Source organism: Chaetodon auriga, chromosome 5 (genome assembly GCF_051107435.1).
Source record: "Chaetodon auriga isolate fChaAug3 chromosome 5, fChaAug3.hap1, whole genome shotgun sequence".
Classification (NCBI taxonomy): Eukaryota; Metazoa; Chordata; class Actinopteri; order Chaetodontiformes; family Chaetodontidae; genus Chaetodon; species Chaetodon auriga.
This window is the reverse complement of record NC_135078.1, coordinates 22,063,486-22,077,958: the sequence shown is the minus strand read 5'-3', so window position 1 is coordinate 22,077,958 and position 14,473 is coordinate 22,063,486. Positions and strand designations below refer to the sequence as shown.

The window sequence follows — 14,473 nt, the reverse complement described above, 5'->3', positions numbered from 1 at the left end:
TTCTCTCTCTCTTTCATACACCAGGAGGTCAGAGGTTAAGCAGGCAGCTCTTCAGAGGGTCTGTTCCTCCTTAACCCCTCGTCTCCAGACAAACCCAGGCCAGGGTGAGGGGAGGGAGGGAGGAGGGGGAGGAGGGGGAGAAAGAGTGAGGTCCCATGCGGGGGCCTCCGACTCTGAAGATGGATTGCATCGCTTCATGCTTGCTTGTACAGTAACAGAGCTCTGTGATCACCTCTGTATGGCTGGAAGTTAGCTGGGAGAATAAAGCTTTGGCTAAAGTGGTAAAGTAATATTAAACACAGAGGGTGTGTGTGTGTGTGTGTGTGTGTGTGTGTGTGTGTGTGTGTGTTTATGAAAGACCTTAATCCATCTGTGGAGAACTTTCTCAGACACACCAGTCAGACAGTAGATTGATGAACCTTTGTGATCAAAGAGCCTAAGTGGTGCTTATCGTTATTTCCCCAACGCCCCCCACCCCTCTCCAACACACACACACACACACGCACACACACACACACACACACACACACACACACACACACACACACACACACACACACACACACACCAGTAACCCCTCCGCCTGCCCTCTACATATTCTCCTTTTCTCATTCTCATCCAAACTCTCCAGTCCATGTTGGTTTCTAACAGACACAGTGCACACAGGAACACATTCACACACATCTTTTTTGTCGTGTGCACAGACGAGACACCGCTTGTTAAAACAAAAAAAGACTGACATTTTTAAATGTCACTCTTCTGGCCTGCAGACCTACTTTTCTATGGCAACTAAAGCGGGAGGGCTGCTTCGGACGGCTTATGTTCCTGCTGGATTGTATGTGAAGGTTTCTTCCCAGCTACAGAGCAATTTCTCTTGCAAAGGAAGCCTTTTTAAAAGGCATCAAAGACTTATTTAAAGCTGATTTCATTACAGTCTGAACTATTGGTTTGAATATATAAATGTGTATTTGGAGTCTCTTGCAGGAGACTGAGAGGCATTTGTGCGATGTCTTGCATTAGTGATGCCATTTTGTGAGGAATAAGTGGCCTGAGATGGAGTGTAATTGGTAAAGTTGATTATGGTTGGTCTCTGCGGGTCTGATGGTGCTCCGTCTCCGTGGCAGTAAAGGGCGACCGCGTGGCACAAGTGAAACAGCTGTTACACTGGAATGCCACAGAAAATAGAGAAAGATTGGGTTTATGCAAAAGTTTGGAAGCACATATTAGAAATTCATGGATGTGAGCCTGAAGCATTTCATTTCTTTATCTAGAAAAATCTCACCAAAGCTTCTTCAAACAAGTGTTTTTCTGCTTTTAAAGCTTCAAGGATTGGAAAGCTGAGAGGGCATTGTAGTTAAATGGGTTGATGGGTGCATAAAACCATTTTTTCTCAGCACATGTTAATACAAACCATAAGTATCTGTAATTAGAGTCAGTAAGCACTGAATAGCACTGAGAGGACAGCACAATGGCAGTACAATAATGTAAAACAATGAATGCTTGGCCATTACACATGGTGCAACAAAGTAGGCTGGTGGAGATTTATTTGAATGATACTATCCATCCTTGTTGTTATTTAAAAGCCACAAGAATGGTCTAATGCTGTTAAGCTCGGTATAGTTACAAGACTGAGACCCAAGCTAATTTCCCCCTAAATGAGAGTTTATGGCTGAAACAGCCCTGAAATCACTGAAGTAGATCTTAATATGAACATAAGAGCTGTCAAGGATAAGAGGCCAAGGAGCAGTGTGTGTGTGTGTGTGTGTGTGTGTGTGTGTGTGTGTGTGTTGGGGGGTGGGGGGGTTGTGCTTGGATTGTGATTGTCCTGTGTGTTGGTCTGAGAGACAAAGCGAGAGGTTAAGGGTCAAACTAACAGCAGACAGGCCAGTCCAGGGTCAGAGAGCTCAGACTAACCTGATCAGTGATGGTTGTTTATCTGACGGCCCTCGAACTGTCACTCCTTATCTTCCCGTCTCATCCTGGATTCTCACTTTTAGATCAGCTTCGAAGAATAGCTGATCCCACTGAAAGAAATACACATGCACGCATCATGAAAAAGCAGATGCTATTGGCCTTGTGGTCTGCATCACATGACCTGCGGCCGTCACGTCCCTGGATCCAGTCCAAATGAAGATCTTTGTGTCCCTGATTTTCCTGTCACTCTCTCCAGTGGAGGCAAGGTTTTTTAAAAAGGACCCTGTGATGTGAGCAAGAATAATTGTTTTAACTCCTAACATACCGCCAAGGTCCTAAGACCAGCAGCCAAATACACATGACAGGGTGAAAGGGATAGAGGCGCTCCCGCAGTGGGTGGTGGTGGGGGCTGTGGGACGTCATGGAGCCAATGTCCTGTCTGATTACGGCCAGAGGACTGGAGAGGCACGCTAATCCTCCACACACACACATGCACACAAACATAGATAGACAAAAAGACTCTCTTTGAGACAAAGACACACAACCAGCAAGCCAGGAAGACAGATACACACACATACTGACACACACAAACCTATTCAATCAAGAGATTACACCCCATGCCCCCTGACCGCACTCCGGTCCCCTTGTCCAGACGGGACACACAGCATAATGATATCACTACCAGCAGGACTTCACTGCACTGCCTGTTCGCTCACTGTACAGAGCGGCTGCAGCCCCTCAGTCTCTCAGCTCTGAATAGAGGAACGTTGTCAGGTGGTTATTGTGCATGTGCACAGGGCTGTAGCCAGGATTTTTAAAAATGCTCAGATCAGGACTTTTTGCAATGCATCCCCCTCTCAGAAATTTGGACCAGACGTAAGAACGAAAAACTCAAATTAAAGCACACACACACATATATATATATTCTTATTTACTAATTCATAAAAAAAATCTATTTTCAGTTTGTATGCCCCTAAAGTGCTATAATTAATATTTTTCTAGTAATGAGGTATCAAATGAAACATGTGACAGGAAAACGGTCGCTCGTAATTATAAACCTACAGAGAATTATCACCCAGATTTGAAGCTCTCCTTGGCTTTATTTCGCTTGATACTGAGTAGCAGTGGTTCACTCTCACTGCTCTCATAGTGTCGTTTTTGGCTGCAGTGGACAGTTGTTACCAGCAAAATGTTCAAAAAATGACAGATGGACACAGTTAGCGACTAGCTGGTTAACACAGTGGAGCATTTAGCAGCTAACGAGCCAGATATTTCCCTCAGGAGCGGGTAGAGACCAAAAACTGAGCCAAAACAGAGCAGATATCTGACCAGGTGACCAGAAACATGACTGATGAATGCTGCTCCATATCTGCTAGATGTGTGGAAAATCTCACTGCAGATAGAGGTAGTCCAAAAATACTAGAAAACGGCCATAAAACAGCCATCAAAATGCCCAGATTTCCAGAAAAACCAGGCTAAGAGTCCACAGATATGCTAGCGGCTACACGGGAAGTCAAGAGATGACACGTTAGGATAATCCATCCTCAGGGGGGACATGAATGTGTGCCAAACGTTATGACAAGCGATCCAATAGTTCAGTCTGGCCCGAAGTGCTGGACCGACGGACAGACCGACTTTGCCACCCCCAGAGTGGCACTGCTGGCGAAAAGCTGAGGCCGTGACCTTGATGTCTGGAACTGCTGCTGTGCTCCTATATGTGCCTTATTGTTATGCGTACCTCAACGCATGCTTTGGCCTCATCGTGTGGATGTAAGTTGTGAGCAGCTCGACCATAAACGTGATTTTCCCTCTTGGATTGTGTCGTCTGAGGGATGTTTAGTGGCCTGAAGAGTATTTTGCGGGAAAAAAGCAAAAAATTTGATAGAATCATAGAAACGGACATGATTTTGTGTGACAGATGTTTCTGGTAAACTTGACCCCAGGTTGGGAGCCACTGTCTTATTTGATTAGATGAACAGATGTCCCAGCTAGAATTATTAAAGAAAAATACTCTTGAAATCTGCGAAATATCTAATACACACAGTGGTGTTGTATTCAGAGACTGTAAATTCTACTCTTTAATTTGCCTCTTGTAGAGGTCCCGTGTGCTTCAGCGTGCCCAAGCAGGCTTCCCCCTCTCCCTGCATTTCAGCGGCCCGCGCTTCCCTGCAGGCTTGTTGCCACTCGTGTACAAGCATGTTTGCAAACAGGCCAGACAAGACCACTGCTGTGAGACAAACACAAACATCAATAAACAAACAAATCCATTCATACACTCCACTCCCTCCACACACTGCATGCACAGCAGCCTAATTCCAAAGCACTCACTCAGCCTGCTGTCAGATCCCATTGTTTGCCAGGAGCAGCATTGTTTGGTTCATGCCCAGTGCATCTCTGCGATCTTGTCTCATTATTAATAGATGGTGTCAGAGAGTTGCTGGCCCCTCTGTCTGACAAGGCATTAGCATAAACACAGACTTCCTCTCAATATCTGTTTGCACCACACTGTTGACCTTTAATTATGGATGTCTAAATGTTTGTTACCTGTCCACTCAAGTGTGGGAGGCTGCGTGTGTGTGTGCCTGCGCGCGTGTGTGTGTGTGTGAGGGTGTGTGCGAGCTACAGTGAGAGTCAATGCTTTTAGCGGTTATAGGTTTGACTGTTCAATCATGCTTTTTATTTTTGCATTTTAAGAATTTAAACAGAGGCGCACAAAACTTCATCTTTTAAAATATCATTTTTACAAGCAAATAAAATAAAATAAAAAAGCAGCATTAAAGCCACATCATCTGCATAAGGTGCTCTAAAAAGAGGAAGTATAAATTACAGCCACAGGAGGACGGTTGAGCAGGAAATGCAGTCAAACAACTTAATAAAGACATAATTAAGAGGCTTTGGGAACTCTGATGAAAGGTGAAAGTAATGTCTTGACATTCCTGGAAAAATGATGATTCTGTATGAAGTTACCCATAGATACAAGTAGCTCCTCACAGGATGCTGATTGGTCCAAACGACTGCGCTTTGACCACAAGCATTGAACGTGAAGCCTGGCGAGATGGATTCTTACACCAAGAGTGGAACCTGTCCAGAAAAATATCATCAAGTCAAAGTTGAAAAAGAGACACACTGCAGAGTTCTTCACTGCACTCTCGTACAACACATCTAAAACACACCTGTTTCACACATATGGTCTGCAGGACTCGACCTATTAAATACCCATTCTAATATACATAACGTGGTGTCGACAGCACAGACCTGAAGCCCTGATAGATGATAAAAACAAGTTCACCTCGTCTTTTTCTATAGCATTAAGAATGTGTGTGTCACAAATGTTGATCATGGTGGTGGATAAGCAGCAGATTTAGGGGAGTTTTTAGGTCTTCATTGGTTTGTATGCTTGGAAGGTCAAGGAGAAGAGGGGGTTTGCTTGTTTCTTCTCACATTATATATCTTTTATGTCCGTTTGAATGACCATGTAATATACGTTCTTCATTGTAATGTGATGTAAGAGTTGAAGATGGACGAGGAAAGAGACACTAAATGACTTCACAAACATTCAGATGTGCAGTCATGCACTGTGACTGTACAGGAACCAGAGAGGAGCTGATTAACTCTATGGTGTATAGGATTGTCTATCTAATAATCGACAGTAATACATTCAGACACTCGTGTAAACATGTGTAGCTTCGTGAACGCCTGAGTCTTGGTCCGGCATTGCTCAAAACAGATGACCGAAAAGACACTTTCTGCTCCTAATCACCAACTAAATATTCTTCACGCTGTTTTTCTTATTCCTGATGGTGATTAACATTCAGCTTCTTCAATGCTTCTTCACTCCATCACTGCATCGTTGCCATGCAGAAAAGCACAAACCCACAAACTTTGATTTCAATTTGACCAAAGATCCAGCGGTCTCCAAAAATCCCAAATGTGAACAATAAACGATGATGTAATGGTGCATTAATCAATAAAACGGATATTTGAATTCAGTATTTCACTCAAGAGAGGGTCATTTAACTTTTGTGACACACTGAAACAACACTAATCATGTGCAACTTAGAAAACTAAAGGGAAAATGGTAAACATTAGGTCATCAGGTTGATAAAAATGAGCTGTTCTCCCAGCGCTCCTCATTGTCCTCATGAGCTTTGTGCCTGCCATTATAAATTCTGACCTATTCCTCTTCTTCTCCTCGTCCTCCTCGGCTGTTAAAAGGTCTGCAGGTGTTTACACGGGTGTGATGTCTCCATCTCCTCAGCCTCACACTGTGCCCATCACCTGACACAACATGCTTTTATTATAATAGCATCGTTCCATTAGTATTAATAAAATACTGTGTGTGTGTGCAGCAAGCCATCCATTCATCAAAAATGGATACAGCCGCATCTCTGCCTGCAGCTATCTGTGTTGTTGTTTTTCCCCTTCACTGCCTTTTGGTCATGCCTTTTCTCTTCCTTTTTCTCCCATTTTCTCAGTTCGTCGTGTGTGTGTGTGTGTGTGTGTGTGTGTGTGTGTGTGTGTGTGTGTGTGTGTGTGTGTGTGTGCGTGACATACATTTAGATCAGATGCATTTTTCTGGTTCTGCTGCTTTCATTGTCAGCATCTCTCTCTTCGCCACACCAGGCAATTATTATGCAAAAATAACAGCACACAGCATTTCCATTAAGTGTTCAAATGTCACCTTCCTCTGTCAGCACGTCGCACTGTGCTCCCATTGTGAACATGTGATGTCGAATTACCATTAACTCAATCTGATATGGCTCTTACTTCAAGGTGCTAACAAGTCTTTGAAGATATTCTAGGTGAGAGCTAAGTCATAAATGTCATCGTGAATGTTACTGGAGGTGGAAGACACTAACTCCTGTCTTTTTTGACTAAACCTCAAGATCAGTTCCCAACAACTGTGTGTCTTCAGGGACTTTTACAAATCATACGGCCAGTTCATATTTTCATTTTTGTTGCCCTGAAATGGATCAAACACTGCAGTCCTGACGTGGATCTCTGCCACAATGCACCAGATAAACAAATCATAATTGAAGTGTAAAATAGAGACACATGCTCTGGGATTACATTTTAAAGCCTCTGAGAACTTAAAATTTGAAATATTTGTTTGTTAAATTAAATATTCACAACTAAAGTGGAGTTAAAAATACCATCTTTGGTTATTATTAAGAGTTTAAGAGTGTGGCACTTTTTTCTCCTCCTTCTAGCAGTGAGAGTAATTACATAAACACTGTTGACATGCAGAATATTGCAAAATACAGAGAGATTCACCTGGCAGTGATAGGCTTAATCAGCACTGTGTAAAATCTTTTGGTAGGAGCTTCAATGCATGGATGTTCATTTATATGCTAAAGTCCCACACTGCAGCTTTGACACCCAAAAACTCTGTGTGGATTGATCCCATTTGATGGACAGTGACCAAACAACCCACCAAATGTCATCACATCCAGATTCAAATTGATTGGTGCATAAAGCAGGTGACACCGCATTTTTCCATCAAAGCTCCAATCAATCAATTAATATACAGAGCCTTCAAGAAGTTGGTGGCACTTAAAACCCCTTAATGTCCAGTTTGACCATTTTGTTTCCTCTGGAGAAGCTTTAGCTTGTTAAAATGATTTATTCCAAACTAGTTAGGAAATACAATCTGTATCAGCTTGAAGCTACATGATGCTGCGCTGAGTGAAATGCACTCTTGTGGTCTAGTGCTCTACGATGTACCACATTGTGCCCTGGTTTGATTACGGCTGTGGACGTTTGTTACATGCCATGCTCCCGGTCCAAATTTCCATGGTCCCGTCAAAAAAAGAGGCAGAAATGCTGATGTTTGGCTGCATAGCAACAGTTTGTAATGACTGATCTGCTGACAGGTCAGCGGGGTTTTATTTCCAAACATGTTTCAGTATGTAAACACCTTGTCAGACTCTAATAATTCCTCTCATAAATTAAACATATTCTGTTCCGAAGTAACTTTAACAACTTCACCAACTGATCTTGTTTTGGACACAACTTACAGCAAAGTGTCTGCGTGTGGCGAGGGACACGGTGTGTAACCACGTGATGGCGTGCACTCTGCCCAGTGTCGTTCAAAGCGTCAGCAGCGGAAAGGTGTGATGCTACGTGTGATTTTTGTGCTTAAAGTGAAAAAAATCACACATCTCTCTGTGGTAACACCTGCCAGTCAAACGTCCGGAGCTCATGTTTCAGGGATCACGTCGCTGAGGGCCACACTGTGCGCAGATCTTCAGCCATACAGGCGTATGCATGGGCAAACTATGAGCGTGCAGATACAAAGGCCCCAGCAGGCAGAGCCATGTTTCTTATAGCAGTTTTGTGTTTTGAGATATGATTTGCTCACACTGGAGAAGAAGAGAGGCTGCCAAAGCTTTGATACCCATCTCTACATACATAAAAATGAAGATCATATTGATAACGGTTAGACATGTGATCAGGTCTTCCTTCTCTCCACCCCTTGACTTTTATACATGTGTACTAAAGACACTTCAAAGCCTACAGGGCAATGGACCAGTGTCTTTTTTCCTGGCACATAATGCATTCATGCTGGTTTATTGATGTGAGAGTTATTTTGATTATTGATTAATTATGCTGATCATTTTCTCAGTTAATAGCATGGTCTATAAAGCTTTGTTCAGTTACAGGCCTTCAGGACTTGTTTTAAAGCTTTTGATGTGCTTTATGATTTACATCTGAATCTCTCCTTTCTACCGATGAACAGCCTGAAAATATCACATTGACTGGGAATAAAAATCTCGTTTTGAATGTAGCTGGTTTGTCTGTTTCCCTGCTGAAAACTGCGGATTGCGCCTTTAAAAGTTCCTGCTTTGTGTTGCCATAGAAGCGAGGGGGGAGGAACGCTGGAGGCGAGGAGAAAGTTTGAAGACGACCGCAGGAGCAGCAGGAGGAGAAAGTAGAACGTGGACGATTGTGCGTCGACGAGTGTGAAAATCTCCAAAGACGTCAGAGTCATGGACGCCAGGACCGAGCGGCACTCACAGTGAGCTTCTGTGTCACACCGAGTGAAGCGCTGCCACGATCGATCCGAGCGATCGATGTTATTAACTTGGTGCCGTGCGTGTGTGTGAACAGGAGCTGGCCTGCGGGGGCGAGCGTTGAGATGGCAGGAGGCCTACGTGACAGGACGGCTGCCCTCTTCGACGTGCACAGGAGGCGCCAGGAGGAGGGAGAGCTTCGCGCGAAGAAGCGGGAGCGCGAAAAGGTGCGCAAACAGCCAACACATACCTGCAGGGAGGTGATCACGTGTTTGGTGTTATCTCAGCTGAACTTCCTGTTAAAGTTGTCAGCTTCCATGAAGGTCCTGATGCATGGAAGTCTGCCAACATGTTGTATACCAGGACCGTAATTATACGATATGTTTGGGGGGCACATCCCCCTTGCTAATCCAAGGTCTGTCTGCTGTGTGTGTTTTTTATGAAGGTGCTGGAGAGTTTGCAACAACGCAGAGACGAGCTACACCAGAAGGTTAGAGAAATAAAGGAGTTCCACGCAGGTTTTGACGTGTTCCTCAAGGTAAAGCAGGGGAACATTTCACACATGACTCCTGTATTAGACTGGATTTCAGCTCAGCGGCAGCCTAACTCAACCCCCCTGCCTCTATCTGTGTAGGATGACGATGCCAATCAAGCTGCTGAGAAAGAGAGGGTGAGGAAGGAGGGGCTTCAAAAGGAGGCAGAGAGGCTGAAGGAGGAGTACGCCGAACTGATGGAGAGGAAACGGGAGCTGCAGCATGAAGTGCAGAGACACACTGTATATCTGGACTTCATGGAGCGGGTGGTCAAGCTGACTCAGGTGCTGCAGGGATTCTTACATGGCGGAGCAACCTGTGCCTTGATCTAAATTAGTTTATCGTAGAGGAACGGTCTGTCATAAAAAGATATTTATACACTGACTAAACCGACTGTCAGCTGAAAGCCCTTTGAACCACCTAACATGCCAACTCCTGCTCCCAGACTTTTACAGATAACTCGTCTTTTTGCTGCTCTAAAAGCGGAAAATGCCCGACAGGTTTCTTCACACACCCCTTCAACGTAATGCAAGTGTCCTGTCATTGAAAACTGCACTGGCTGCACCAACAACTGAGAATTGTTGGTGACAAGCCACCCTGAATCTTGACTCATCTTATCTCTTGTCCTCTGCCTCTTTCTTCCTGCAGGTTAATGTTTTACTTCAAAAAAGTACCTGATATAAGCAGGGATGTTCTTTGTTTTAGGGCTACACCTTTAATGTGTGTGTGTGTGTGTGTGTGTGTGTGTGTGTGTGTGTGTGTGTGTGTGTGTTACAGTTTGAAAATGTGCAGCCCCTCACGGGTCATTTAGAGAGTCTTCTCCACTTCAGAGACCAGCTCTGTCAGAAGGAGAGTGAAGCGCAGGAGCAGCTCGACCAGCAGAGAAAAGCTCTGCTGACACTGGAGGACCAGCATCACTTGCTGCGGCTGCACAGGAACAACCAGCTGTCCCAACTGCAGACCGAGCTGCAGGAGATGTTCTCTGAAGCTCTCACATGGGTACCAAACATAATCCGAGAGTCAAAGTCCAGCATCAGAGCATCAGATTAAATGTTTTTCAAGTCTGAACTGCCATCTTCTGTATGAAATCCAGTTGTCCCTGTCTAAATACAGGAGGGGACGTGGAACCACATCCAGGAAACAGCAGCAAAGAAAACACTCGTACTGGGACAGATTAAGATGGCGACGCTCAACCTCTATGAAATGACTGAAGACAAGGTAGAGGGAGAGGAAGGTGTGGACATGAATGACACAGAGAAACAGCTGGATCAGGTGTGTACCCTGACTGAGCACAGATGAGACAAACAGCCTGAGCAGCTGAAAACCATCTACTTACTGTGTCCTCCTGTCTCCTCCTTAGGTCAAGATGTTCATCCAGGACCACGATAACATAGTGAAAGCGCATCGAACTCCCTCGCAGAGACACAACAATGGACAGGAAAGAAAAGAAGAGAGAAGAGACGGGGCAAAAAAGCGCATCGCAGCTTACTGTAAAAAAGATTAATTTCCAGCTTTAAACCTGAATTCACTGAACTAACATTGAATGTTGATTTTAAAGTTTGTTCATCAGTTTTTAATGTAAAACTCTGTGAGTTAACTGAACTTTAAACTTGAAGACACTCAATCTCAGAACACACTGGCTATCGTCGTTTAGGCATGAGGAGTGCTGATTGGTTAGTGTCAGGGTAAGAATATCAGGGTAAGCCAATCAGAGGCAGAGTAGGGCGGGTCATCCTTTCGCCATGGTAGAATTTGGAAATTTGATTGCGGGCCAAGACTTCCTCTTCTGTCTGCTGGTCATTGTTTGCAGCCTGGTTAGCAACTTGAGATGCAGGACAACAATTTGGTTGATCTCTGTACTCAGATATCTGCATATGAGCACAGATAGATAAATAAAAAAAAATAAATAAAAAGCTAAACTGACACCAGATGACAGTCGATGGGTTCTGAGTTTGCGGCCAATACACACTGTTTACCCGCATGCAACCAAAGCCAGCTCGAACAGGATTGGTCAGTATTGCTTGGACTACAAACATCTTCTCTTGCCTACAGATTCTGCATTCATATGCAGATATCTGTTTATAGAGATTACAGTGAAATTAAATACGTTTAAGATACTGAGTGCAACCAACAACTGATCAATCATTCTGACAAGGATTCCTATCCTGTATATTCACTCTGTCACTAATGATGAAGTATTTGGCTCGTGTGTAAAAGCAGCCACTCTTGTTCCAGAAATGGGCAATTATGGTTTGAGTTGGTTTTATTTTGATTAAAAAGAAAAAGAAAAAAAGATGACTAACCTAAGATACATGAAAGTCTCCTAAATGTACTGTAATGGAAAAGTTACTGTACTGAAACTAAAGAAGGAGTTTTTGGAGAGTTAAGGGAGAGCTGCTGATAAACTACCAGTGTTTCTGAATACATTTAATGAGCTTAGTGAGGGATCAGGAGGACATTTACAGCTCCTCATAATTATCAGGGCTTGATAATATGATCTGAAATGGGTTCAGTAGTGGTTTCATTCTAAGGTGACTTGTAGCAATATCAGGTGTTTTCTACAGCTGGCGGTTCAATCCCAGCCTCCTCCTGTTTGCCTGACTGCCAAATGAACGTGATATAATGTAGACAATTGATCATTCTGAACACAAGGTCCTGTACTGCCACCCTGTGGCCATTGAAAGAAAATAGCAACTTTTACACACAATGAATGAATCCCTGTTACCTTATTTTGGCTCATCTGACAGTTGAGTAAAGCTATGCTTGAAATTTTCTGAGGCGGCTAAAGTCCAATGTACTAACAAGGATTGTAAAAGTGTTCATCCATAACAGATGCAATAAAGTTCACAGAGTCACAGAGAGGTCAATTGGTTTGGTCTGTATGCTCAACGCAGCCACTGCACAAACACTGAGAATGGACTTTACAGTGAAGTCAGAGACATCTTGTGTCCAGCAGTTACAATAAAAAATAGTTGCATGTTCATATTGTTGAATTTTAATGAGGGAGAAGGAGTGGGTGCCATTTTACGGACTTTAATGTGGTAGTTCACAAAAATAAAACAAAAATAAACACTAGTTTAAACCAGAAAATATCAAAGAAACAAGCCATACCTGACAATCACACTGAACATGGGGTACATTGGTATTTACTGGTATATTGAACAGTGTCTGTTTTTTTCTAAAACATTCAAGTGTGTCAGTGAAGCAGCAGAATAATGAAACTGGCAGCAGGTTTACTTGGTCTTCTTGCCTTTGCCTTTTTTGGCCTTCTTGTTTTTGCCTTTGTTCTTTAAGGCCTTGCGAGTACTGTAGCCTCTCCACCAGGCTTGGGCAAAAATAGCAGCTTTGGTCTTCAACTCCAGCTCCCTCATCTTCTCCTTTCTCTTCTCTTCTGCCAGCCGACGCCTCTCCTGGATCTGGTTGCACTCCGCCTCTAGGACAGAAAAGGGTTTCTCCAGCGTCCTCAGGTCCTCCTCCACGCTTTCACCATCCATTTCACTCAGCTCCAGGTCGGCCTGAGACAGGTGGTGGTGGACAGTGATGGGTAGTGAAAAAAAGCGACAGAAAATAATGAAAATTAAATCAGACATGTGACAAAATTTAGATAGGCTCCATTGAGATTTGGTCAGCAGGATAATGCGTATACACATATCCTGAATACAGTTTGACAAAATCCTCTGCGCAGGCTCCATCAGCTGATGGAGACTCTGGAAAAATCTAGTAAATGTGCCCTGTGTTAAGATTATTTTATTAAACTTCTATATCTGAGATCAACAACTTGAATTGTCTTGTAAAACAGCCTATATATATCTCAACAAGCACATGAACTGGAATCCAGAGTACACACACTTAATAATCTTTTCCACTAACATTTGGCACTGTGTGGTTTGCCTGAGTTCGTACCTGGCTTTCTTCGATTTCATCATCAAAATTTTGGAGCAAGAATTCAATTTCTGTCTTCACCTTTTCAATTTTCTGCCAAGGGAAAAAAAACAGTAACAGATGACATTGGTTTAATGAAAACTAAATATATTACAGCCGCTAAAAGGTGACACATGTACAGTGAAAGGCTACATGTACCTCTTGGAGCACTCTCTCCGCCTGTCTGTTTTCAAGGATCAGATTGTGGAGCTTCATGTTCAGTTCAGTTTGCTGCTGCACGCTGGTCTGCTTCACCTTTGATGTTTTGATATGTGACTGGTACTGCTGATCTACAAGAGGCAACATGCCTGCTTCTTGTGTGTTTTTCTCTTGCAGAAGCCTCTGCAACTTTTTGATCTCAAGATCTTGCTCATAAATCTGTTACACCAACAAAAGGAAAGGGGAGGTGAGACAGAAGAAGGTCAAGACCAGAAGATTCATGGACTTAAGTAAGAAATCTGTTATTTTTGTCTTTTCTGGGCACATCTAATCAGATATACACATGGTAAGTCATAAAATGAATGTTTCTTTTTTTACATCCAACTTAATGCCTCACCTTTGCATCTACTTCCTTTAGGTGTGTAGCGACTTCTTCCTCCTGTGAAACCATGTGCTCCAGATTGTGGGCAGGGGATGAAGGCACCTGCTTTTGGAGAACCAGCTGCAGCTCCTCATCCAAACTGGTCAGCAACCTTTCGACCATGTGGCTGTGAAACTTCTCAAGCCCTCTAATGAGCATGTACTCACCCTCCCCTACTTCCATATCTCGCTCAGCTGTCAAACCAAACATGGCGTCAGGATGGGCTCGGACAAGCCGGAACAGATCCCTGACAGATTTCTTGATGTCCATCTCGAGCTGAGCCCTTGCTCTCTTCCTTTGTTCCCCAGCTTCTCCCTCTTCTTCCCCACCTGACTCCTGCTTGAGGCCATCTAGCATCGCTAGCCTTTTATCTAGTTTTTGATGCTCCTGAAGTGCTTTGCTCAACTCCTTGTCCACAACACTGGACACGCTGTTTAACCGGAGGACAGCAGGCAGATGAGCTGCAGTCTCAGCTTGACTGATGCAGTTTTCCAATATGCTTGAGATGTGTT

The 14,473-nt window shown here is 43.7% G+C and overlaps 1 protein-coding gene across 1 annotated transcript; it reads left to right on the top strand.

Moving 5' to 3' along the window:
• The first annotated feature begins 8,800 nt into the window (after positions 1-8,800).
• Positions 8,801-13,813, top strand: cfap73 (cilia and flagella associated protein 73). The gene is made up of 9 exons (XM_076729957.1): positions 8,801-8,932; positions 9,025-9,154; positions 9,373-9,465; positions 9,562-9,744; positions 10,238-10,459; positions 10,574-10,732; positions 10,821-10,950; positions 12,859-12,969; positions 13,718-13,813. Exons 1-9 carry the CDS (start codon positions 8,904-8,906, stop codon positions 13,735-13,737), a joined length of 1,077 nt encoding a protein of 358 aa, XP_076586072.1. The 5' UTR covers positions 8,801-8,903; the 3' UTR covers positions 13,738-13,813.
• Positions 13,814-14,473: the final 660 nt, after the last annotated feature.

What these genes read in the sequence shown, in the direction of transcription:
- cfap73 (XM_076729957.1), top strand. Translation starts at nt 8,904, where the DNA reads ATGGACGCCAGGACCGAGCGGCACTCACA. An exon ending in AGGACCGAGCGGCACTCACA is followed by an intron (nt 8,933 to 9,024) that starts GTGAGCTTCTGT and finishes GTGTGTGAACAG; the next exon opens with GAGCTGGCCTGCGGGGGCGA. An exon ending in AAAGCGCATCGCAGCTTACT is followed by an intron (nt 10,951 to 12,858) that starts GTAAAAAAGATT and finishes CTCTTCTGCCAG; the next exon opens with CCGACGCCTCTCCTGGATCT.